Source organism: Vulpes lagopus, chromosome 15 (assembly GCF_018345385.1).
Source record: "Vulpes lagopus strain Blue_001 chromosome 15, ASM1834538v1, whole genome shotgun sequence".
Lineage (NCBI taxonomy): Eukaryota > Metazoa > Chordata > Mammalia > Carnivora > Canidae > Vulpes > Vulpes lagopus.
In genome coordinates, this window is record NC_054838.1 from 26,235,202 (window position 1) to 26,257,912 (window position 22,711).

A 22,711-nucleotide genomic window follows, 5' to 3' on the forward strand; every position below is an offset into this window, starting at 1 on the left:
GACACACTGCCCACTGAGCTAGGAAGGTGATAATTTAGATACTTTTAAGAAGCTACTTTTTCTATTTTATCTACCATTTTTCTTTCCACAGAAATGTTGATTTCATAACCTAGTCTATAATTAACAGAAATGGAAGTCTCAATGGTATATTTTGGGCCCTACTCTAAGTCATTCTTCCCTTCAAAAAAAATTTTTATGGCATTCTCTCTTTTTAACACACTGGTATCCTGGAAGCAGAATTAACTATATCTAAGGATCAAGAGTCCCCAGAATGCCCTGGGTCCTGGGGACATGTCATTCTAGTGATGGCTACTTTGACATCCTTGTTCCTCAGCATGTAGATGAGACAGTTGAGGACAGGTGTGAGAATAGCATATACCATATTGCCCATGATGTGGAAATCAAGGGGCAGGTCAGCCCTGTAGGCCACATAGGCTATGGCAATGGATGAGTAGTATGTGCCAACCACCAGGAGGTGGGAGCTACAGGTGGAGAAGGCTTTTGAATGTCCTTCTCGGGAGCTGATGCGAAACACCAAGGCCAGGATGTGGGCATAGGAGAGAAGCACCAGGAGAAGGGGCAGGAAGGATACCACCATGGCAATGCAGAAGCCCATGAGGGTCTCGGGCATGGAGCAGGAGGCCTGGACCATGGCCAAGTAGTCACAGAAGCAGTGATAGATGTGAGCAGCGCTGTCAAAAGCCAAGTGGGAAGTCTGCACCACTGCTGGGATGGGCGGGAGGAGGGCAGTGAGCCAGGCACAGGCTGCCAGTGTAGCATTGGTCTGTGGGGTCATGAGGACAGGGTAGTGCAGTGGGGGGCAGATAGCCACATAGCGGTCATAGGCCATGACCACCAGGATGAAGGCTTCAGAACAGGGGAAGCTGTAGAAGAGGTACATCTGCAGGAAGCAGGCAGGGAAGCTGAGGAAGTAGAAGATGGTTGTAAGTCTTTTGATCCATTACAGGATGTGGCGTCCATGTGAGACAGCTCTGTCTGTACTTCCTCCTGATTAATCTCTCAGCCCTGGACATCCTTTTCACCACAACCTCTGTCCCCAAGATGCTGTCCCTCCTCTTACTTGGGGACCACTTCCTCAGCCAGGGTGACAGGCAGTCAGAGCATCTGGAAACCAAGAGTTTGGAATGAGAATTTTGTATAGTTCACTGTACAATCAATGCAATCTAAATGATCTGTTACCAAGTTTAGAGGGCTGCTGGCACCATCCAATATTGCTTCTTCCATTTTTACCCACAGTTCACTCCATCTTCCCTCAAGCATTTAGTAGGTACCTACCTACAATCTGCAAGGCTATGAGGTGAACAAGGCATCTTACCTTCACAGGGCTTTACTTAAGTTCTAGGAGCAGGATGGTATATTTAAAAGACAATCACACAGTTAATTATCTGGTTACAACTATAAGTGCATTGAAAGGGTTTCTGTCACTTTCCTACTCCATGTCCGACCCTCTCTTTTGGACATCATATTTCAGATGAGCTCTTAGATCCCTGTGCCACTGAATTTTCATTTAATTTTGTTGCAAGTTCTCCTAAGTGATATCACTATCAGCACATCACTAGGAAAGGCTGATTTTTTCCTGCAACTTTTCGGCAACCTGCGAGTCTACTCATTACCCAGGAAATGGCTGCTCTCTCATGTTCTGGTGCAGCAGCTCTGCCTGCCTCTCCTGAGTTCTCTGGCTGCCCTCTCAGTGTTGGGAAGAGCAAGTGCCTTCTGTGGGACTCTCTTCCTGACGGAGCCCAAGCAGAGGGCAGATTTCCCACCATTCAGGACACATCATGAGTCTATGATCTTCCTTCCTCCCAACTGCTGCAGCCCAGCGCATGTTCTGTTTGGTTCTTCAGTGCCCACTTTGCCAATTGGCTCCTCTCATACCAATCCAGAAGAAGCCACAAGGACTGTTGTCAGAGCTATTGTTGCTAGAAAGGATTGGAAGAACTGAATGCCTGGACTGCCAGAAACAAAAGAACAGTGTCGGGGGTTGTTCACTAAATGTGTGGCTGGGGTCAACCCTGGGATTGCTCAGGCAGTACTGACTCATCCCTCTCTCAGGATGAACCTCTGCTGAGCAGTCCAGGCAGGTTCATGTTTACGTCTATATCACTGCTATTCCACCGCAGGGAATCCACGAGACAAAGGGCACATGCTTTGTTTACCTTTTTGTGTATGAAGAGCTTGTACCTCCTCAATTCCATGTTCTTGAAAAAGGAGTTGGTCTTTTGATCTTTGCAACCACTAGCACAGTGCCCGCTCAGGATGTTATGACTCTACTACTTTGACCCCACAGTAATTAAGTTTGTTCTTGGCTTTTTCAGTGGATTGCAGAAATGGTAGACATCTTTCAAAGTGCTCTGAAGGACACCAAAGAATTGGCTTCTAAATCTAATAGACTGATCATGGACCACAGAGTGAGCCTGGACTCATTTAGGAAGAATGTTTGTAATTTTCCCATGGATTAGCTATAAAGTGTTCCAGCCAAATCATAATGAATATCTGCAATTGAAATGATCAATACAAAATAAAACTGACAGCAACTAAGAAAAATTGAATTCCTCAGAACTACATCTACCTGCTTGTTTTTCTAAAACAAATGCAAAGCAAATTGAAAGCACCTCTCAAGTCCTAGAATCATAGAATGTCAGACTGGAAAAAAATCTTTTAAATCTTCAATTCCAATACTAGTGCCCTCCCCAACTCTTCTCCACCACCTTTTATATTCTTCTTGGTTGGCTCTGTGATTAATTTGGATTATGCTGCCTGGCTTCTCCATTTAAAAATGATAACTGGCAAATGCTTTATCTAAAATGAGCACAAGAGAGACAACTATCCCATGTGTGTGCCCCTTGAAGGAGAACCTCACAGGTCACCCCCAAGACCTAGGCAAGGGTGAATCTCATTGTCTCCATTTTATTTATTTATTTATTTATTTATTTATTTATTTATTTATTTATTTATTTTTATTGTCTCCATTTTAAAGGCTTAACCCTCAGTTGATCAAAATCTCATCTGACAAATCCAGTCAACATTTTTTTTCTAACACCTGAAGTGATGTTGTGGCTGATAGTCCTGGGTGACGCACAGTAGGGCATCTGAGAGGCAGAAACACAGAGGGTCAGGGCCAGAGGGATCTTAAGGGGCCATCAAGTCCAACTGTTTTCTCTTCCCTCCTCTGCTCCACTACATTGCAGATGGAAGTACAGATGCTACACCTGGGTAGACAGGTGGCACATGGCTTCTCTCTGCCAGGCAGCACTGGGCTATCCAACAGGCACACCAAACATGTGCTGGCTCACCAGCAAAGCAGGACACCAAAATAATTTCTGAAAGATTTTCGCATTTGATATCTCAAAGCATCGCTCAACTGGCCCATCCTAGGAAATAGCAAGTTTGGCTGGAACTTCTTACACTTAACATACAGGTTAAGGTCCTTGTTTTACTTGAAATTGTGAACTTGAATTGTGAAATTGAATTGTGTACATGTGAACAGTGCCGTCCTGTGCTTCAGGGCCAAAGGGCGCTGTCTCCCAGGGCACAGAACTTGCCACCATACCTGGCGGGGGTCCTCCCTGTCTGGATTGTCCACCAGTCAGTTATACAGGTGGACAGAAAAATCAGTCACTGGAATGTACAAGCTGATGCTGTAGCTCACATATATCACCCCCTCTCATCATTTAAGCCTGCCAGGGAATGGTTATGCCCTTCAACCAGCGAGAATGAGGGTCCCTCCAAGGCTACAGCTGGTGAGGGTGAGAGCATGTTCTGGAGCCAGCCTGCTGCAAAGACCTGAGCCCCACCTGGCCACCAAGAGTGCTGGCTCCTGGACCAGCTATGCCACTCACCTGCTATGACTCTGGGTCCCTGAACCTTGGTTTTCTCATCTGGGCAGTGAGAGCTTGCGAGGAAAAGACCTCTGGGGGGTCTCCAACTCAATGAGCTCTTTTCTGGGGATCCCCCTTTGTGGTTGGCAGATCGGATATCACAGTGGTCCATGCCCTAAAGGGAGAGGGTGAGGACTATCCCACCTAGTGAGCACCTGTTGCCAGACGGGTCCTTTCCCTTCATCTTGTCATGTGGACCTTAGTGGTCAAGTGTGTGGACTTGTGAGTCAGAAAGGACCTGATTCCAATCCCAGCTCCTACCTCCAGCAGTGTGGCCTTGGGCAAGTCACTTCCCCCTCCTGAAGTTCATTTCCCTCATCTGTGACCTCCTGGGTTTTGTGATCCATATGGAGCAAATGCTTGGACAATGTTTACCCAACAGCCTGAAACACACAGGGCTCAGAGCCTGCTAGTGTGTCCACTGGTGATTGCTGTCATCAGTCTAGCTTTCCTGGGGGAAGCCTTGGCCGATATGATTTGAATCCCACCCAGAGGTGCACCTTGTCCAGATCTGCCAGGATATGTGGTCCAAGGTCCCAAGCCAGGGTATGCACAGCCAACCTGTGTCCTGGTTGCCTACATCTTGTGCACTCGATCTGTCTTCCTTATTTCCAGCTCCAGTTCTACATCCCTCCTACCATATCCTTGCCCCTGTCTCTCCACTTTGGTCTTTGCTCAGCTTTGGCATTTCCCCTCCACCCTACCTTGGCCCCCTCACCTGTCAAGCCCTGCTACCTGTATCTTCTGTGATGGCTCATTTGTTTCTTCTAACCTAGCCTAGAAGGGAAGTACCAAGGCAGGTGCTGAGCTGTAACCCATTAGTCGCTCCAACCCCTCCTTCAGCCAGGCCTGCTGGGACTCTCTCCCTCAAGATGGGGCTTCTTAGGAACACTATGCCATCTAATCACCCAGGATCAACTTCTTGGCACCTCCTAGAGCATGTGTTGGGAGAGACATGCCTCTGGGATTTGCCAATAATGAGAACAGCATTGTTAACAGCCCTCCTGGGCTCCAGAACCTTACAACCAATGCAACAGCTTTAAAAAAAAAAAAAAAAGATTTTATTTATTTATTCACGAGAGACACAGAGAGGCAGAGACATAGGCAGAGGGAGAAGCAGGGTCCCTGCAGGGAGCCTAATGTGGGACTCAATTCTGGGACTCCAGAATCACGACCTGAACCAAAGGCAGATGCTCAATCACTGAGCCACCCAGGTGTCCCCGGGAAGCTTTTGTTGACATTATTCTATCTGGTCTTCAGAAGAGCCAAGGGAGACAGGCAGCCCAGGAGGAGAAAATGAATGTCCAGAGAAGTGAAGTGACTTACCACTGCTTATGCTGATGTTTAGTATTAGAGCTGCAGGCCAAACCCTTGGGCCACATTTCCAGGCCTGTGCTCAGCAGTATCCATTGTGGAAAAGGGTAGAGGCTCTAAAGTGAAGAACTCCTGGGCTTGAATATCAGTTCTAATATATTTTAGCTATGTCACTTTAGGCAAGTTCCTTAACCTCTCTGAATCTGTTTTTCTATCTGTAAAATAGAACATAATATTACCTATCTCATAGACTTTTTGAGAGGATTTAATAACATAAAGAGATACTGGGTGCTTGGAGTAACACATGATTATCCAAAAATTATTCCAGAAGTTCTCTGTGTACTACCTGGCAATATCGAGGGGACAGGCTGCCTACATATATTTAATTTCTGAGGGGACTGGAGCTGTCCATTTCCTGCGGAAGGAGATGCAACTTTCATGCGTTCTGAGGGTCTCAGGATGCCACTGGCTTTACCAGGAACTACAGTAGTATCCAGTGGTCAGTTTGTTCTGCTTATAAAACTACTCTCTTGCTTCCTTCCTCCCAAAAGAGAAGCAATCAGGGTCAGGGCATTATACCTATATTGTAAGATATATGTGTGTGAACTGTTAGCAGCCACTGCTTAGCTGCTAGAGGGCAGGCCACCAACTATGTCTACTACAGTCTACCACTCAAATCTCTCAGATTCATCCACTTATCACAAGAAGTTCATTCCATTTGGACCTAGTATTTCCAGGATTCTTATTAGTCACAATTTGGGGGGGGTGGGAATTTCTAAGAGAAGCATTAGTAGTATTGACTACTGCCCCTGCCACTGCAGGCAGCCCCATGGCTACGAATGAGTCTCATCATCGCTCCCCTCTACCACCCATTCTAGATCCCCTTCTCCTTTCCCTTCACATTCACTTACCTCAGTTGGTCTAGATGGATTCCCTTCTGGCATGATGCAGACCCTCATCCCTGACAGTTCTGAGCCCTGATTACTGTGCCTCATCAGGCTAGGATTGCTTTCATTGCCCATTTACAGTTAAAGTCAGTCATGGAAGAAACAAGAAATGCTCCCATGGCTGAGTACCAACTTCCCAGCCCCCACTACATATAAGCAGTCTTATCCCTCCTGAAGATTAGGGTCACTTACCCCTGCAAGAATAGTAACTCCTTTTTTGATTGCTAATATACTTGCACAGTGGGCTTAAAATGACCAGGCAGCCTGTCGTAGCTTTAAATTTAGTGAGACATACAGTGTCCCCTGTGGAATCAGTACCATTTAATCCACAGAAGCAAAATTGTAAGGACTGGAAAGACAGATTTGCCACAATGGGTCACTGTGGGTGACAGTGAGTGGAGCCACTCTACCATCCACCCACTGGTTCTTGGCAGGAAGCATTTTTTAATGGGTATCCAAGCTGAAAATGGATCCTTCCCTTTGGTCAGGAACATGGACCCCATTAACACTCCCTGATTGGAGCAGCTAGTGGTTTTCTTATGCAATTATTTCAAGCCTCCCACCTGCCCTCAACTCCACTGCTGACACACAAGTACTTGCTAACAAACAAGTGACACCAATGCCAAAAATATAAGAACTTAATAGGAAAAACATTTAACATTGAATTAAATGCAAACTTCTTGGCCCCAAAACAGCTCCCTTTGCTTCTCTCTATCCTATCACCTTTTATTGTTCTTTGTATGTGACTCTCCACCAAACCATGGATATCTTGAAGACAGCAACTGTGTCTGCTTCATTTATCTCTCTGGCATCTAGTAAAATTTTTTCTGAATGGTTGGATGATTGTATTTATCACATTAATGACTGATGAAAATTGTGAAAACTACAATTGTTCTATAACACCAGAGAGAAGCATTCTTCTTCTTCTTCTTCTTCTTCTTCTTCTTCTTCTTCTTCTTCTTCTTCTTCTTCTTCTTCTTTTCTTCTTTTTTTAAATTTATTTGAGAGAGTGAGCAAGAGTGAGAAAGAGAGCACAAGCAGGGGGAGTGGCAGGCAGAGGGAGAAGGAGAAGCAGGCTCTCTGCCAAGCAGGGAGCCCATGTAGGGCTTGATTCCAGGACCCTGGGATCATGACCTGAGCCGAAGGCAGACACTTAACCAACTGAGCCACCCAGGTGCCCCAAAGTATTCTTGGTCCAGTATTTGAGGATTAGGTTTTAGTTGTTTGCTCAACTGAATGAAGCTAATTTAGACTGCTGACGTTCATTTAAAAAATATCTCTCATGTTTCTTTTTTTTTTTTAAGATTTTATTTATTTATTCATGAGAGACAGAGAGAGGGAGAGAGAGAGAGAGAGAGAGAGAGAGAGAGAGAGAGAGAGAGAGAGAAGCAGGCTCCATGCAGGGAGCCTGACATGGGACTCAATCCCGGGTCTCCAGGATCACGCCCTGGGCCAAAGGCAACACTAAACCGCTGAGCCACCTGGGCTGCCCTCTCATGTTTCTATTCTATGCTAGGCACTGTCATTAGTGTCCAGGGATCTGAATTTGTTGTGTCTAAGAATCAAGGGTCCCCACAATGCCCTGGGTCCTGGGGACATGCCATTCTGGTGATGGCTACTTTGACATCCTTGTCCCTCCGCGTGTAGATGAGAGGGTTGAGGACAGGTGTGAGAATAGCATATACCATATTGCCCATGATGTGGAAATCAAGGGGTAGATCAGCCCTGTAGGCCACATAGGCTATGGCAATGGATGAGTAGTATGTGCCAACCACCAGGAGGTGGGAGCTACAGGTGGAGAACCCTTTGAACGTCCTTCTCGGGAGCTGATGCGAAGCACCGAGGCCAGGATGTGGACATAGGAGAGAAGCACCAGGAGAAGGGGCAGAAAGGATACCACCATGGCAATGCAGAAGCCCATGAGGGTCTGGGGCATGGTGTCAGAGCAGGAGGCCTGGGTCACAGCCAAGTAGTCACAGAAGCAGTGATAGATGTGAGCAGCGCTGTCAAAAGCCAAGTGGGAAGTCTGCACCACTGCTGGGATGGGCGGGAGGAGGGCAGTGAGCCAGGCACAGGCTGCCAGTGTAGCATTGGTCTGTGGGGTCATGAGGACAGGGTAGTGCAGTGGGTGGCAGATAGCCACTTGGCAGTCATAGGCCATGACCACGAGGATGAAGGCTTCAGAGCAGGAGAAGCTGTGGAAGAGATACATCTGCAGGAAGCAGGCAGGGAAACTGAGGAAGTGGATTCATGCAGGGAAGACAGGAAGAAAGATTCATGCAGAGACAGGATGCCCACCAGGTAGAAGATGGATGATGAGCCTCTGATCCACTACAGATGGCTTCCATCATGGGTCAGGGCTGGATATCCACAGACAGACATCAGCACATATCTGAAAGCCAGAACAGCCAGGGAAACATTAGCTAGAACATTCATATCTTTCTTTTCAACCATGGATCTCAATCCTAGCAGTTTTTTCAAGTCTAGAATTTTACTGCACAACCAAGATGCCCAAGATGATGAGGTGTCTAATGAACAGTGGTTGAAAGAGCTGGTCCTATCTGATGGGGAAAAGAACACAAACACATGAAGGGCTACCAAAACCCCATATATGGATTAAGTCTTATAATTAGAACTATCCCATAAGGCACAAAATTGGTTTGAAAATTAGTAAATTCCATATAACCAGAGGTATGCAAGACTGCAGTCTTTTTGGCAGTAATACTACAGAGAAATTTTAACATTAGAGTAGGTGCTAGATTACAAAATATTTATACAGTCTTCTAACTCTACATCCATTAGTTCTAAAAAAAAAAGTAGCATAAATGAACCCACAATAATCAGATTGTGGAGTTTAGGGGGCAAAATTATCCATCTGAGAGGGAAAGTCTTGAGAAGCATCCATTTCAGTTCAAATGTCAATTAAAAATCCAGTAGCTTCTTTGTTAGTTCAGTAGCAACTTTAAGGATGTCTCATATGGTAGCCTACTTCCTGCCACCACAGGTAAAGAAACATTCTGGGTATGGTAATGTTGATAAGTCAGTCCCTCATCAGATTTTTTCCATTGTTAGAATCTTGAGTACGGTCATTTGGCAAAAGCACATCTGGTCTGGGAATCTTTACACAGCAGTTCCTGGATAGAGTTCTTTAACCTGAGACCCAGTAAAGATAACAAGATCACTGGTTGAGGATGACGAAGCTGAAGTCTGCGGTGAAAACTCTACATACTTTGCAGTACGGTTTCCTCGAGTCTACCTCCATACCTCTGAGCCTGAGGTTGTCAGTGGCTTCTGATACGGGCTTCCAGCTCATGAACTCTATAGGACTGGTGAGAACCCTTCTCTGGGGACCCTGAGAGAACCATTTCTGTACAGCTCTGGATTCGATTCCCCCACTCATTCTTGTCTTACTCCATCTGGGCTGGGATGTCGTGTCTCTATTTTCTTTTTAAGATTTTTATTTATTTATTCATGAAAGAGAGAGAGAGAGAGAGAGAGAGAGAGGCAGAGACATAGGCAGAGGGAGAAGCAGGCTCCCTGTGGGTAGTGCTATGCGGAACTCCATCCTGGGAACCCGGGATCATGTTCTGAGCCAAAGGCAGATGCTCAACCTCTGAGCCACCCAGGCGTCCCATGTCGTGTCTTTTGAATCAATGTCCCTTGTCTCCATATTTCCATTCCCTTGAGGCTTCCCTTTCTGTGTTATCTTATTGTGGTATTGATACGAAGAGCGGCTTCCTCCAACGAACACTACAGACTGATGTCTGCTTACCCCAAGAATGGCTTCCCTTTCTGTAGAGCCGCTAGTGGGGCCCTCTGTCCATATCTCTCTAACCTGGGTGCCCGTGACCTGTCTTTATGTCCTGGTTCTTGGTCATATCCAGAGAGCAACCAGAATTATTTTCCCAGAACTGCCTGGTTTTTGCATTGAAATTCCCATTCCGCAGGAAATCGCTCTGTCCCCAGCAAACCCGAATGATGGTTGCCCCATAAGGGTAGAGGGTACTGTATATGACTTTGGTAGAAGGAGTCCTTTCCTGAATGGAATCCAAGTTGAAGATGAGTTCTCCCTACTGGGGAAAAAAAACCCAAAAAACAAAAAACCTGGCCTCCAGGGAACTTCCATATGTCTTCCCCTTCCTAGCTGCTGCAGCTTGGCAGGTGTTACTCATTAGCCACTTTACGCCCAGCACCCGGGAGCCTTCCTTTCTTGGCCTCAGTTCAGAGGACACTGCAGAGAACTGAGAAGACTCAGAACGAGTGTCAGGAGAACCACTCCCGGCACTCTGCAGGGAGTGACTCCACTTCCCTCCAGACCGCTGGAGAAGGTCCTCACCAACCCCTGGAGCTGAGCAGTGTTGGTTCGCCCTTTACCTTGACTAAGTGATCCAGGACCAGGTTATGCTGACATTCAGATCACTGCCACTCTGTACCAGCCACTGCCTGAGCAGGTCCACTTGGTTCTTCTAAGACCACTTCCGGCTTCTCTCTCCCTTAACAAAACCTTTATCGTGTCACAGGATACGTAAGAGTGCAAACGGCCCCTGCAGACAGATTAGTCCCTGATCCTTTTTTCATAAACGAAGAAGAATGCGGTGGGGCTGGCGATGGGGAGCAGCCCCAGGTCAACAGCAGCTGGTTGCCAGAAATGGTCCTGGAAAGCAGGCCTCCTGGCTCTGGCCTTGGATTCATTCCACCAAGCCAGGACACCTGGAGAATTGGGAAGCTCTGCTTTCCACCTAGCGAAAAGATCAGGCCAAAGATTTTATTTTCCTCTCTCCATTTCTTAGGCTGATGTCAGAGACAGCTATAATTTTCTATTTTCTGCTGAGGGCATTTTCCAACAGTTTCAGATGGGCTAGTTACCAGAGGCTCTACATGGCCAGAAAAAAATGCTCCTCTCAAGAAATGCCTTAAGGAAGAGCTGGACTGGGTACATCAGTGAGGTCTTGGCAGCCAGGCCCCACAACCTGAGCAAAAATGTTATGTGTCCCATACCTGGTCATCATAAAGCCCCCCAAAATATTTTTAATAAATGAATTAGTGACTGAAAGGGTTAACCTGAGTTAAACTCAACTTTTCCCCTTAATGGACTCGTCAGCAGGGGTTTCTATTTTATTCTAGCACTGAAATTGATACAAACCGCATTTCCTGCAAGTCACTGCAAGTATGAGCGGCTGTGCCCTCCCCAGACGAGGCCCACGTGAGCTGCTCCTGCCAGGTTTGCTGGGCAATCATGGAGTGTCAGAGCCAGAGGTCTCCTGAAACACAAGCAGTATATTCCAATCCCTATTTCTCCCCATCTTCCAAAAAGCCCAAAGAAGGGAGTGACGTGCTGGAGATTACACAGGGGTAGGTGGCAGAGCTGCACTAGCAGCCACATCCCTGGCTCCTTTGCCAGGTCCTTTAAGGGGCCACCTTGGGAGAGCCACTGAAGCTTCCTGGTCTGGAGGCCCAGATCATTCTGGGAGTTGCCATTCATGCCATTCCCTCATTGGCCTGTGGGTTCCCTGGGACTGGAGATCTGACTCTTGTTCTATAAAACCAGCACCTCAGTGGGACCCATCTTTCTTCTTGCCAGACACTGGAGCATGGCTGTCCCCACAACCTCAGGGCTTCCTCTCCAGCCTCCCTGCACATTTCCTGACTTTATGGAGACCTTCTTGTCCTGCTCCCTTATTGCTGATAGCAAGGGAGAGGCCCAGAGAGGGGTTATGACCTGGCTAAAATCACACAGTTAGCAAGTCAGCAGCAGAACCAGCCTGCCCAGAATGCTATAAATTGGGGCAAAAAGATTTTAGCCCATCTCCCCATCTCTTAGAGCCCTTCTATAGTGGTATGAGAATCTGCCCAGATTCTTGCCCTTCCTTGGGCTCTGACCAGCTCTGGGCACTTGCCTTCATCCCCAAGTGCTCTGCAGGGTGGCCCAGTTCACCTGCAACCCAGACCACTTCAGCTGCACCCTCCTCTCCCCAGGCCAGCGCTGCCTCAATAGGGAGAACCAGGCTGGTGCTGATCTGGTCCCATTAAGCCTCCAGGCTCTGCCCATCACTACTCATCTGGGGCTCTCCACCTCAAGATCCCATTCTACTGGGGGCCCTGACTAATGTTTTTCTGGGGACTCCCAAGTGGCTGATTAACAACTACCACTGGGCTTTGCTGAGATGGAACAAGAGTAACAGTCCTCACTGGGGCCCAGGACTCTGTGGTCTGTGGATGTTTTTCCAGCTATTGAGCAACAACCAGGAGTCCCATGTGACCGATGAGGAAACGGGCTCAGACATGGAAGGAATTGCCCGTCACACAGCAAGCCAGCGGCAAGGGCAGACCTGAGGTCTCATATTTGTGCACTCTCAAGCTAGCCTCTGAGCCAGGCAACCACACACAGAAGGAAAAGTTTGTGAAAATTTTCTCTGTAAATATGAAGTCTGTCCTGTGCTATTGCCCAAGGGCTAGGGGCATGGCTTTGAGTGTTTTGAAGCTAGAAGAACAAGTGTGACAGAATAGGGAGCCACTCAGGCTCCTAGATCTTCACCCTCTCACACTCACCTGCCCTCTCTTGCTTGCTTTTGCTCTTTATTAGACACCTTATAACTCAGGCCAACCTCCTCCAGGAAGCCCTCTGTGATTTCATCTTCCTCTAGTCCCCAGGACTCTTGCTCTCCTCTGGATTAACCAGGCCTGGCTACTTATTTTTAAAATTAGGAGAACTGGGGGTCACTATTAATTCCATATTTAATGAAGCTGGCTGTGTGCCGGCTGCCTAATCACAGTGAATCTGCATGGTCTAGTGGGGATAGCCAATGACAACAATGGCCAGCAATTATATCTAGGGTGATGTGTATTACTATAGAGTTGAAGGGCTCAGAGGAGGGAGCAAAGCAGGCTTGCAACATGGAAACACCTTTTGGGTTGGTTATGAATTATAAGCAGATGAGGAGAGCCCTCCAGGCCAATAAGGCAGGGACAAAAGGAAGGGCTTAAAAAGCAGGAGATGTGTTCAAGGGGCAGACAGAGGAGTGTTTGGGATATAGTATAGAGGGAGAGACGGGGAGTCTCAAAAGGGGAAGCTACAGAGATTGGCAGGGACCAGAGAGAGAAGGGACTTGACTTCTAGAATAGGAATTCGGCACGAGACATTGGAGAGCCTGGGCCAGCCTTCAGGCAGGGGATTAAGAGCTGCCTGTTCTAAAAAGATCACCCCCACTGCCACGTGAAAAGCAGATTCTAGTGGGAGAGGCTAGAGGCAGGGAGGCCAGCTGGGCATCTGGACAAGAAGAGGTATAGGGAGAAATAACAGTATTCCAGATGACAGAAGCCGCTGCCTTTCCTGAGTGCTTACTTGTGTCCATGATGTGCCCAGGTGGTCACATGCTTCATCTCAGTTCATCTGAGAAGTGGTTTTCATTACCCTTGCTTTATATAGGTGACGAAGCTCAGAAAGGTTATGTAACTAAGCCGGCTTGGTCCCTCCTCTGGGCCAACAGGAAGTCACTGTTAGAATTCTCTCCATCTCTAAGACCCACACACACCGTTATACCACGCAGGATCAGAGAAATCTTCAAGAGGCAGAGTGGCCAAATTTTGATGACTGCATGTGCAACAGTCAAGTATTCTGGCGTGGGTGACAAAGGCAGATGGCGGTGATGTTGACCGAAATGGAGACGCCATGGTGATGGTGTGTGGTGGGCAGTGCAGGTGGAAAGGCATTTTCAGAGGAAGACTATGAGTTCAGTTTTGGACATGTTGCATTCGAGGAACCAGTGGGATCTCCAAGTAGGGATGGCTAGTAGATATTTGAGGGTTTAAATCTGGAGCCCAGGAGAGAGAACAGAGTTGCAAAGGTTTGGGATGGGGGTGGGGGTGGGAAAGCCTCTGTTTTATGGAGCTAGGGAGAGGGTGTGGAGTGAGTAGGACAGAACCTTGGAGGAAAACAGCACAAGACGGGGACAGAACAAGAATGGTCTGCAAAAGGCACTGAGAAAATAAATGCCCAGAGAAGTGCAGCCACAATGATATCACAGAGGAACCCCAAAGGACACCCGAGGCCAGCAGCCTGCAAGCAGCTGAAGGTACCAAAGGTTGAGAAGCAGGGAGTGTCCAGGGGCGCAGCAAGGAAGAGCCCACTAGTGATGCTGTGGGGAACAGGTCCAGAGGAACAGTGGGTGTGGGACGTCGGGGGCTGAGTAAGTGGAGAGAGAGGTAGACAGCATTTTCAAGATGCTTGGCCGTGAAGTATGTGGTTGGAGGGCAACGAGGGGTCAGGGAGGCTTTTGTTGTATTTTTAAACTGGAGATATCCTAGATTTCCCAGCATTTGTTGGTGGAAATGAGCCAGTAGAGAGGGACAGGGGGAAGGAGTGGGACCGGAAAGAAGGTCCACAGGGGAGAAGAGGAGCTTCCGAGCCCAGAGGTCTAGACTCATGATGAGTCAGGTGGAGGAGTGGGGGGGGCGTCAAAGGAGGGACATGGACATAAAAGCAGGTTTGCAGATTTCGTGGTGCAGGTGGCAGGGGTGGGGGGGGCAAGTCTTGTTTCTGACAAGCGTGGTGGGCAAGTTCTGGGAAGACACAGGGGTTGTGGGGAATTTGTTCTCCGTGCAGGGAGACCTGGGGTCTGTACAGCATTGCAGGCTCAGATCTGGGCGCCAGACCGATTGGATTCAAGCCTGACATTTAGCTTCCCGAGACGGAGTTCCCTCTTCTGTATAATGGAGCTTTGTTCATTGAGCATGTGCCTCTTGAGTGCAAGCTCTGTGTCTGTGCGGAGAGGGTCGAGAGGAGGTGAAGGGTGCAAGCTGGTGTCATAGTCATTTCCCACCCAGATTGCCTAAGCCCTGTCCCTCTCCCCTGGGGCCACAGGGAGGCCTTTAACACTCACAGTCCAGGCCTTTCCCTCCTAAGAAAGTGGGGAGGTCCAGATATGTCTCCAGGAGGAGCCCATGCATCTCAGGAGCTTTTTGGAGCTCAGAAGAGAAAACAGCCGGGCCCCTCGGAAGTTCCTGCCCCACAGAGGCCAGCAGCCCGCACCCCTCTGCCCTGGAAAGTGGTGACAGTGACGCTCTATCTCCGTCTCGCCCCTACTGCTCTTCACCCTCATGGGCGCGATGCTCCGGCAGACTCGAGAAGCTGGAAAAGGAAAGTGCCAAGGAGGAAAAGGAAGTTATAAATACATTCAGGGAGAGCCTAGGCTGCCTCCCCAGCTGTGGGCTATGGAGCCATGGAGCTCCAGGAGAGTCCAGAATCAGGGCCCAGGGTTGGGGCCTCCAGCATTCTCATCACTGTCACCATCCTTCCCACCACCAGGAGGCAGTGATGCATCAGCGTTGGGGGCCAAATGCACTAGGGGTTCAAATCCTAACTCCTCCATTTACCAGCTCCACTTGGGCAAACAACTTCACTTCTCTCTGCCTCTGTCTCCCCTGAGTGAATGGAGGTAATAGCACCAGCGACGGTGGCTGGAGTGAAGGTTTAGTGAGATACTCTAGGTCAGAGTACTTTGCAAAATGTGAAGGGCTGTGAGGAAGTTTTCTATTGCTGCCACCACTATAGCCACAGAGAGGCCACCCCCTGGAGGTCTCCTCTGAGGTTTTTCACCCTGGAAGGCTGGAGGCAGAGGAACTGGCTGATGGAAAATTCTCTGAGAGAATGGCCAGCCTGTTAATGCCCACTGACCAAGGTCACATAGAGAACTCCTATATGATCCTGACTTTGTCCATTTTCTTCCTGGAAGAGTCCATTTTCTTCCTAGAAGAGTTAGGAAACACTTTATTATTTTTTTAAAAGATTTTATTTATTTATTCATGAGAGACACACACAGAGAGAAGCAGAGACACAGGCAGAGGGAGAAGCAGGCTCCATGCAAGGAGCTTGACGCAAGACTTGATCCCGGGACTCCAGGATCACGCCCTGGGCTGAAGGCAGGTGCTAAACCACTGAGCCACCCAGGGATCCCCAGGAAACACTTTAGAGGGGGGCAGGATGAGTGCTAATCCTATGACAAAGGAAGGAAGGACATTTGACTGGGGGACATTGTGCGTGTACAGCTATTAAGACGTGAGTGTGAGTGGTGTGCTCTGAGCAGGGGAGCAGGGCAGGTGGAAAGGCTGTTAAGGTGGGGTCGTAGGTATGTGATGACCAACATCAATTTTAGGCTGAAAAAATAAACTTTGCTCTAGGAGCAGGACTGGGTGCCATGACATTGGGGTTTGGAAAGACGATTCTGGGAGAACAGAGATGAATTAGAACAGGGACACTGGAGTCACAGGAGACTAAGGGGTCTGTGAGACCCTGGAGGAATGAGGGGCGGATTCTGAGAGAAGGGGGGCAGGGAGGAGGACACAGGAATTCGAAGAACTGAGAGTTGCCATGGGCTGTGGGGAGGGAGTCAGGGATGGACCTGACACAGCGAGACTGGGACTCTGCGGGGGTCTAGGAGGGGCCTAAGAGGGGCAGGTGTCTAGGCCAACAATGAGCTCTTGCTGAGCCAGAGGTGCCTGGGGGACCCCGAGGAACAGGTGGGTGTCAGGAGGGAGCCTGGGCTGGAGTGAAATCTAGAAATCACCTGCTGGGGCTTAAGCCCTTTCTGTTGTGGATTTTGAGGAAGAAAGTGACATGCCCAAGATCATTCAGAGGGCCATCAGTAGAACAAGCCTGGACCTCTGTCCAAGTGCTCAGCTCCGTACTCAACTCTATTCAAGCCCATGGTTTAGGGACTGGTGGACAGATGACCAAGTCCTCAAACTAACCCGTGGGGGCAATTAAGTGCCATAATTCCAGACACAAGTTCTAGAGCCAGACTGTCTAGGTTAAATCCTGATGCTGCCTCTTAGCAGCTGTGTAACCTTAGGTGGGTCTCCTCACATCTCTGTGCCCCAGCTTCTGCATCTGTAAACTGGTTGTTCTAGTGGGTAGTTGGGAATATTAACTGAGTCAGTACAAGCACTTAGAACAGTGTGTGGCATGTGATTCATGAATGCTAGTCATATTTATTGTTGACAAAACTGAGGCTTAGAAGAATGAGGTGAATGAAGCACCTAGGTGATGTGGTCAGTTAAGCCACTGACTTTCGATTTCAGCTTAGGTCATGATCTCAAAGGTCATGAGATCAAGCCCTGCATCAGGCTCTGTGCTCAGAATAGAGTCTGCTTGGGACTCTCTCTCCCTCTCCCTCTGCCCTGCCCCTCTGCTCTCTCTCAAATAAATAAATAAATCTTAAAAAAAAAAAAAAAAAAGGAAGAAGAAGAATGAAGTGGCTGCCCAATGCCACATAGCTGGTTGTTGGCAGAGTTCAAGCCTAAGTGACTCCAAAGACTGGATTGGTTTGCTTACACTGAACTGCCTTCTCTTGTGGCTATTTCTGGAAGATGGTTAGTGTTTTCAGCTCAAGAAACAGGAGTCCGCAACCTAAGGACCCTTAGGGAGGGATTCTATGGGCCTGGGCTCTGATTCCGGGCCCAGCTTGGATATGCTGGAAAGATCCACCCCTGCCCTTGCCAGAGACCTGGTCTGCTCCATTTGGGACATCTCAGGCCTGGTCTCTCCCTTCCCTGGGAAGATGCATCTGGGTTTCACCCAGAGGACAACCAGGGCAGGTCTTTAAATAAGGACAGCGCCACTTTGATAGTGAGAGTGCTATAGGCATGAGTGTCAGAACAGTTGGAGTGGGCCAAGCTAGGAGGAGTGTGTGCAGGGCAGGGGGTGGGGGTGGGGGGTAGGTGTGTTCGGATGGAGCGTGAGAAGGAGAGAATCAAACGAAATGCAAACTGACAATGCTCCAAATAAATGGCACTGATGGAACCAGTTAGCCCGTTCCAGCTGCTCCTGAGAGAGTTAGAACAGAGGCCAGTTGTGCATCCTGCTCTGGGCCAGACCAGGCCCTAACGCCAGACAGAATTCTCTTTGCCCCAGCAATTCTCACTGGAGCATCTGCGGAGGGCCAGCCCGGCTGAGATCAGCTGCCTGTGTGCTCTGCTTCCTGCCTTCCCCATCTGCAGGCTCGCAAGCCCATCAGGGAGGAAGTGACTCATCTTCCTAGATGAAGCATGTGGCATGCTTCCCCAGCAGCTGTCATAAACTCTGCTCAGGTACAGCAATGAAGCCCAGGGAGTAACAGGCCCTGGGGTTTCTGTAGATCACCCATGCCGTGCTGCACACGTACACTCCCGAGCAGTTTCCTCAACAGAATAAAATAAATAGTATTTGACTGAGTCCCTATTACCCATCTACCAGGCACTGTGCTAAGACATCCGCTTATTAGCCCCACCCCACAGATGAGAAGATAGAGGAGTAAAGAATTAAGTAACACATGGATACAGAGTTTGAGTTTGGGAAGACAAATAGCGGTGCTGGCTGCGTGAAAATGTGAATGTACTTAATGCTTCTGGATTGTACATTTAATAATGGTTAAAAGGGTACATTTTATGCTATGCATTTTTACGTCAATGCAAAAACAAAAACCTTACAAATAAGGAAAGCACAGTTACCAAGTGGAGAAGCCAGGAGTCACACCCGGCAGTCCTGCCCCAAAGCTTTGTCCTTGCCCATCCACTATTTTGTCTCATTTGCAAGTGGAGATGCCAATCTGGCATAAGACAGACAGAGGCATTTGCTATCAGGCCAGGAAAGATGGGCGCTGGGGAGAGTTTTAAGTAGAGAGGGCAGGGTCAAATTTAAGAGTTGGAAAGTTCACTCAGGCTGGAAGGAAGATGGGCTGGAGGTGGGGGGAGGCCCAGGCAGGGCCGCTGGTGGTCTGGGCCAGCATGGGGCCGGCAGGGGGGAAGAAAGACTTGCAAAGCGAACAAGCCGGTGTGGAGCGGAGGCAGAGACGGCCCAGGCCGCGCGTGCTCTCACCGGGCTCCTTCTGGCCTGTCCACTCCAGCCTCCTCTGACAGTGGGCCTTCCGCCCCCTTTCCCTGAGTGGCGGCGGGGAGAAGCCCAGGGCACAGACCTCCTCTCTGGCCTCCAGGGGGCAGTGTTGCAAAGTCTTCTGGGAGTTGGGGCCCTGACTTCAAACTCCCTGGGCGGGGGGTGATGCTGACTCTTCCTCCCTCTCCTCTCCCAGCCTTTGCTGCACCCCTCCCCACATCCTCTCTCCCAGGAACCAAATTATTAATAACCATAATCCTTCATGTCCCACGCTTGACACTTTACAAAAGCACTGGTACATCCATTATGAGGTCATGTGGTTCTTCCCCAAAGACTGGGGAGGGGAGCAGAATGAGAGCCTTCCTTTTATCCCCTAACCACCGTTTTATAATAAGGAAACTGAGGACCAGGCAGGAAATGGGATCTAACCAAAGCCGGTGTGTTGGTGGCAGAGCCAGGCCTGGGAGCCATGGGCCAGCCAGTACCCAGTCTGGACCCTGTAAGAGGGCAAAGCCCTGCAGCGCCCCTACAACAGCAGCTGCTAGCAGGGGCCACCTAGCCAGTCTGCAGAGTCCCAAGTTTGCCCTGGAGCTCCCTCCCATCTCAGGGGGCCTTCTCAGTGATTTATTCCCATGGGGTTGTCAGTCAGATCAGACTACCTGGCACATACCTGCCATGATTTACTTCCTCCTCATCCTCTGCTTCCAGAACTACAAGAGTCACCCCATTACCATTGTCACCATATTAATAATGGCTCGTGTCTGCTTAGCTCTTAGAACTTAGCGCTAAGCCATCCATTAGCTCATCTGGGCCTTATGACAGCCCTAGGAAGGTATTTCACAGACAAGGGCACTGAAGATCAGAGAGGGCAAGTGACTAGCCTCAGGTCACCCAGCTTAGCCTTGGGAGAGGTTACAATCTCCTGGGAGAGGGAAGCTATGCACATACCAAATTGAATATAGGGCAAGACGGTTGGGTTTATGGCCGCTTTGCCTGGAGGGCTCCTGTTATCTCGATTTTACAGATGAGGAAACTGAGTCTCCTCAGTTCTCCAGAGATCTCCTTCCTGGGTCAGGATTGAACTGTCTGATTGATGCCCATGCTCATGCTGCCACTTTCAGGGAAGGATGCAGATTTTCTAGCATAGAACATATTCTCTCCAGCCTGGAGGGAGAACCTGGTGGGAAGTGGGTGCAGTGGGATCCAGGGGCAAAAGGGCTTCCCAGGGAGGAACCTCCAGGGGAGTGTAAGTTGTAGAGAGAGCATGGCATGGGCTGTGCTAAGCTGGCTGGGCTGGAACAAACCAAGGAGAGCCAGGCTGAGTAGCCAGGCTGCGCACCCACCTGCCTGTAGACCTGTGCTTCTCCACACACGGTTGGGAGATTTTCTGTTTTGACCTAACAGCTGTGCCAACAAAGAGGGATAAGGTTCTGAACCCTTGGCAGGATGGGGTCTGTTTCTCATCTGCCAGAGAGAGAAAGTGAAGCCACAGGAGAGACAGTGGCTTCCCTGTGGTCTCTCCAGGCCTCGGTCTCCTGGTCAGAAAAAGGGAAGGATTGCATGAAATGTGCTCCAGTTTCTTCCTGCTCTGACCTTCTAGGTACCACGCGTCCATCTTTGCTGTCCTTGGCTCAGATCCCAGTCCCTGCTTATATTTGACTTGTAGCTTGGGCAAGTCACATGGATTCTCTGAGTGTCGGGGTCCTCGTGGGTGAGATAAGTATGACACAGCCTTCCCTGGGCGGATTAAAGGAGCCATGCATGGGAGCGTGTCTGTGTAGCTTGGGTTCTGACCCTGGCAGCGGCTGGGGGTGGGGAAGGCTGAAACTCCGACTGAGATCCTCACTTGTCTGCCCAGGCCAGGGCTCATTTATAGACATCCGTACCCTGGCTGCCGGGCTGAGGGGAAGTGGGAGTAGAGGTGCTGAGATGGCAGTTTGGAGCCTTTATCAGGAAAGAGCTTCTGACAACTCTTCCCCTTCCCACCCCATCCTCCCCATCTTCTGGGCATTCTCACAGTGATACTCATGACAGTCCCGAAGGTGGGTGGTTTGATGTCACAATCTCCATTTAATAGATGAGAAGAGGGATCCCTGGGTGGCGCAGCGGTTTGGTGCCTGCCTTTGGCCCAGGGCGCGATCCTGGAGACCCGGGATCGAATCCCACATCGGGCTCCTGGTGCGTGGAGCCCGCTTCTCCCTCTGCCTGTGTCTCTGCCTCTCTCTCTCTCTCTGTGACTATCATAAATAAATAAAAAAATTAAAAAAAAATAATAGATGAGAAGACTGAGACCTAGAGAGGAGAAAGGACTTGCTGCAAATCCCATAGCTAGTTAGTGACAGACTGGGACCAGAACTGAGGTCTCTAGTGCTGAGCTCAGCACTATTCCGTTCCACCCAAATTCAGATAGTTCTATAAAATGAAGAGTGTCCTATTTTTCTTGGCTTGCAAACCCCCTACATGGGTTGACTTAAAGAAGAGAAGGCCTCGGGTTCTGCAAACAGCCCAGGGTTTTATGGACAGCATCAGACTTGACATGAGACATGGGACTGTGCACATGTCATGGGGCCTCAGAAACTCTGCAAACCATGCTGGGCTTTGCCAGCAGCGTGGGACTCGAAAAAAAGGCATCAAGTTTTGCAAACTGTGGGAATCTGCAGATGGTGTTGCAATCTACACACACGGTGGGGCTCTGTAAAATGCACAGGGCTCGGCAAATGCCATGCTGCCAAGTGGTGAAGCTGGGGTGCAAACCAGATTGGTTGAACAAGCTGGGGCTACCCACATTGGGACCTCACTGCAGCATTAGCCCAAGAGCCCCCACCCAAAGGCCTTGTTAGCCTAACTCCCAGAAGCTCCTGGGTAGCTGCCCCTGTTCCAATCCTATAGCTGGAGTTCCGGAATATTCTTGCACTGGGCTATCTCAGCCTAGGGAGGCTGAGGGGATAAATGAAGAGCATGTATATCTGAGATTATTATATGTTCCATGCTTTGTGGGGTGTTGGGCATTATTTCTCCCAAAGATTGATGAGATCAACTTAGCCAGCCAGGCTGGGTCCAGCGTATACTCAGGCCAATCCATGTATAGAATTTTTTAAGCCTCTGAACCCAAGATGGAGGCAACTGAGCTTCCAGAAAGCCTATAGGGACCTTCTCTCTCTTAACCATGCATCTACACTTAAGAGTCTGAAGGTTGCATCTCTGCCAGTCTCTATGAAGACTCACAGTGCTGACTTCAGTCTGAAAGATTTAGAGAAATAGAACCAATTTGGTTTTCTCAAGCAGGAATAGGACCTGGTCTTTATATCAATCGGAGCCAACTATTGACCTTTCCTAGTATAGTGGCCACGCATTCACATTTCTGGTTTCTCAAAGACAGGTCATGCAACAAGTATTTATTGAGTGCTACTATGTGCCAGGCTGCACATTGATTACTTCATATGCTCCCCGCTTCCCACCAACCCCCTCATATAGCCCCTGGGAGCCAAGTGGGGTCGATGTGTATTTCTCTTATCATTGCACCTTAAAAGTTGGATTCCAAACCCACAGCCCCATTTCAGCAAAAGACCCTGTTCCTAGAATTAGGTCAAGTTTACTTCTGGATCCATTTTGGATTTGGGGAAACCCAAAGATCTTCCTCAGAAAGTACAGCCTGGGTAGAGGAAAAAGCCTGGTTCTAGCACCAG

At 49.0% G+C, this 22,711-nt stretch overlaps 1 protein-coding gene and 1 pseudogene across 1 annotated transcript; both read right to left on the reverse strand.

Moving 5' to 3' along the window:
* Positions 1-256: 256 nt before the first annotated feature.
* Positions 257-928, reverse strand: LOC121476178 (olfactory receptor 2AT4-like). Its single transcript, XM_041729907.1, has one exon. The coding sequence runs from the start codon at positions 899-901 to the stop codon at positions 257-259; it is 645 nt and encodes a 214-aa protein (XP_041585841.1). The 5' UTR covers positions 902-928.
* A 6,794-nt stretch (positions 929-7,722) lies between these two features.
* On the reverse strand, positions 7,723-9,013 carry LOC121476179 (annotated as a pseudogene).
* Between the last annotated feature and the right edge of the window lie 13,698 nt (positions 9,014-22,711).

Excerpts from the sequence above, each read along its gene's own strand:
- LOC121476178 (XM_041729907.1), bottom strand. The coding sequence starts at position 901 with ATGTACCTCTTCTACAGCTTCCCCTGTTCTGAAGCCTTCATCCTGGTG.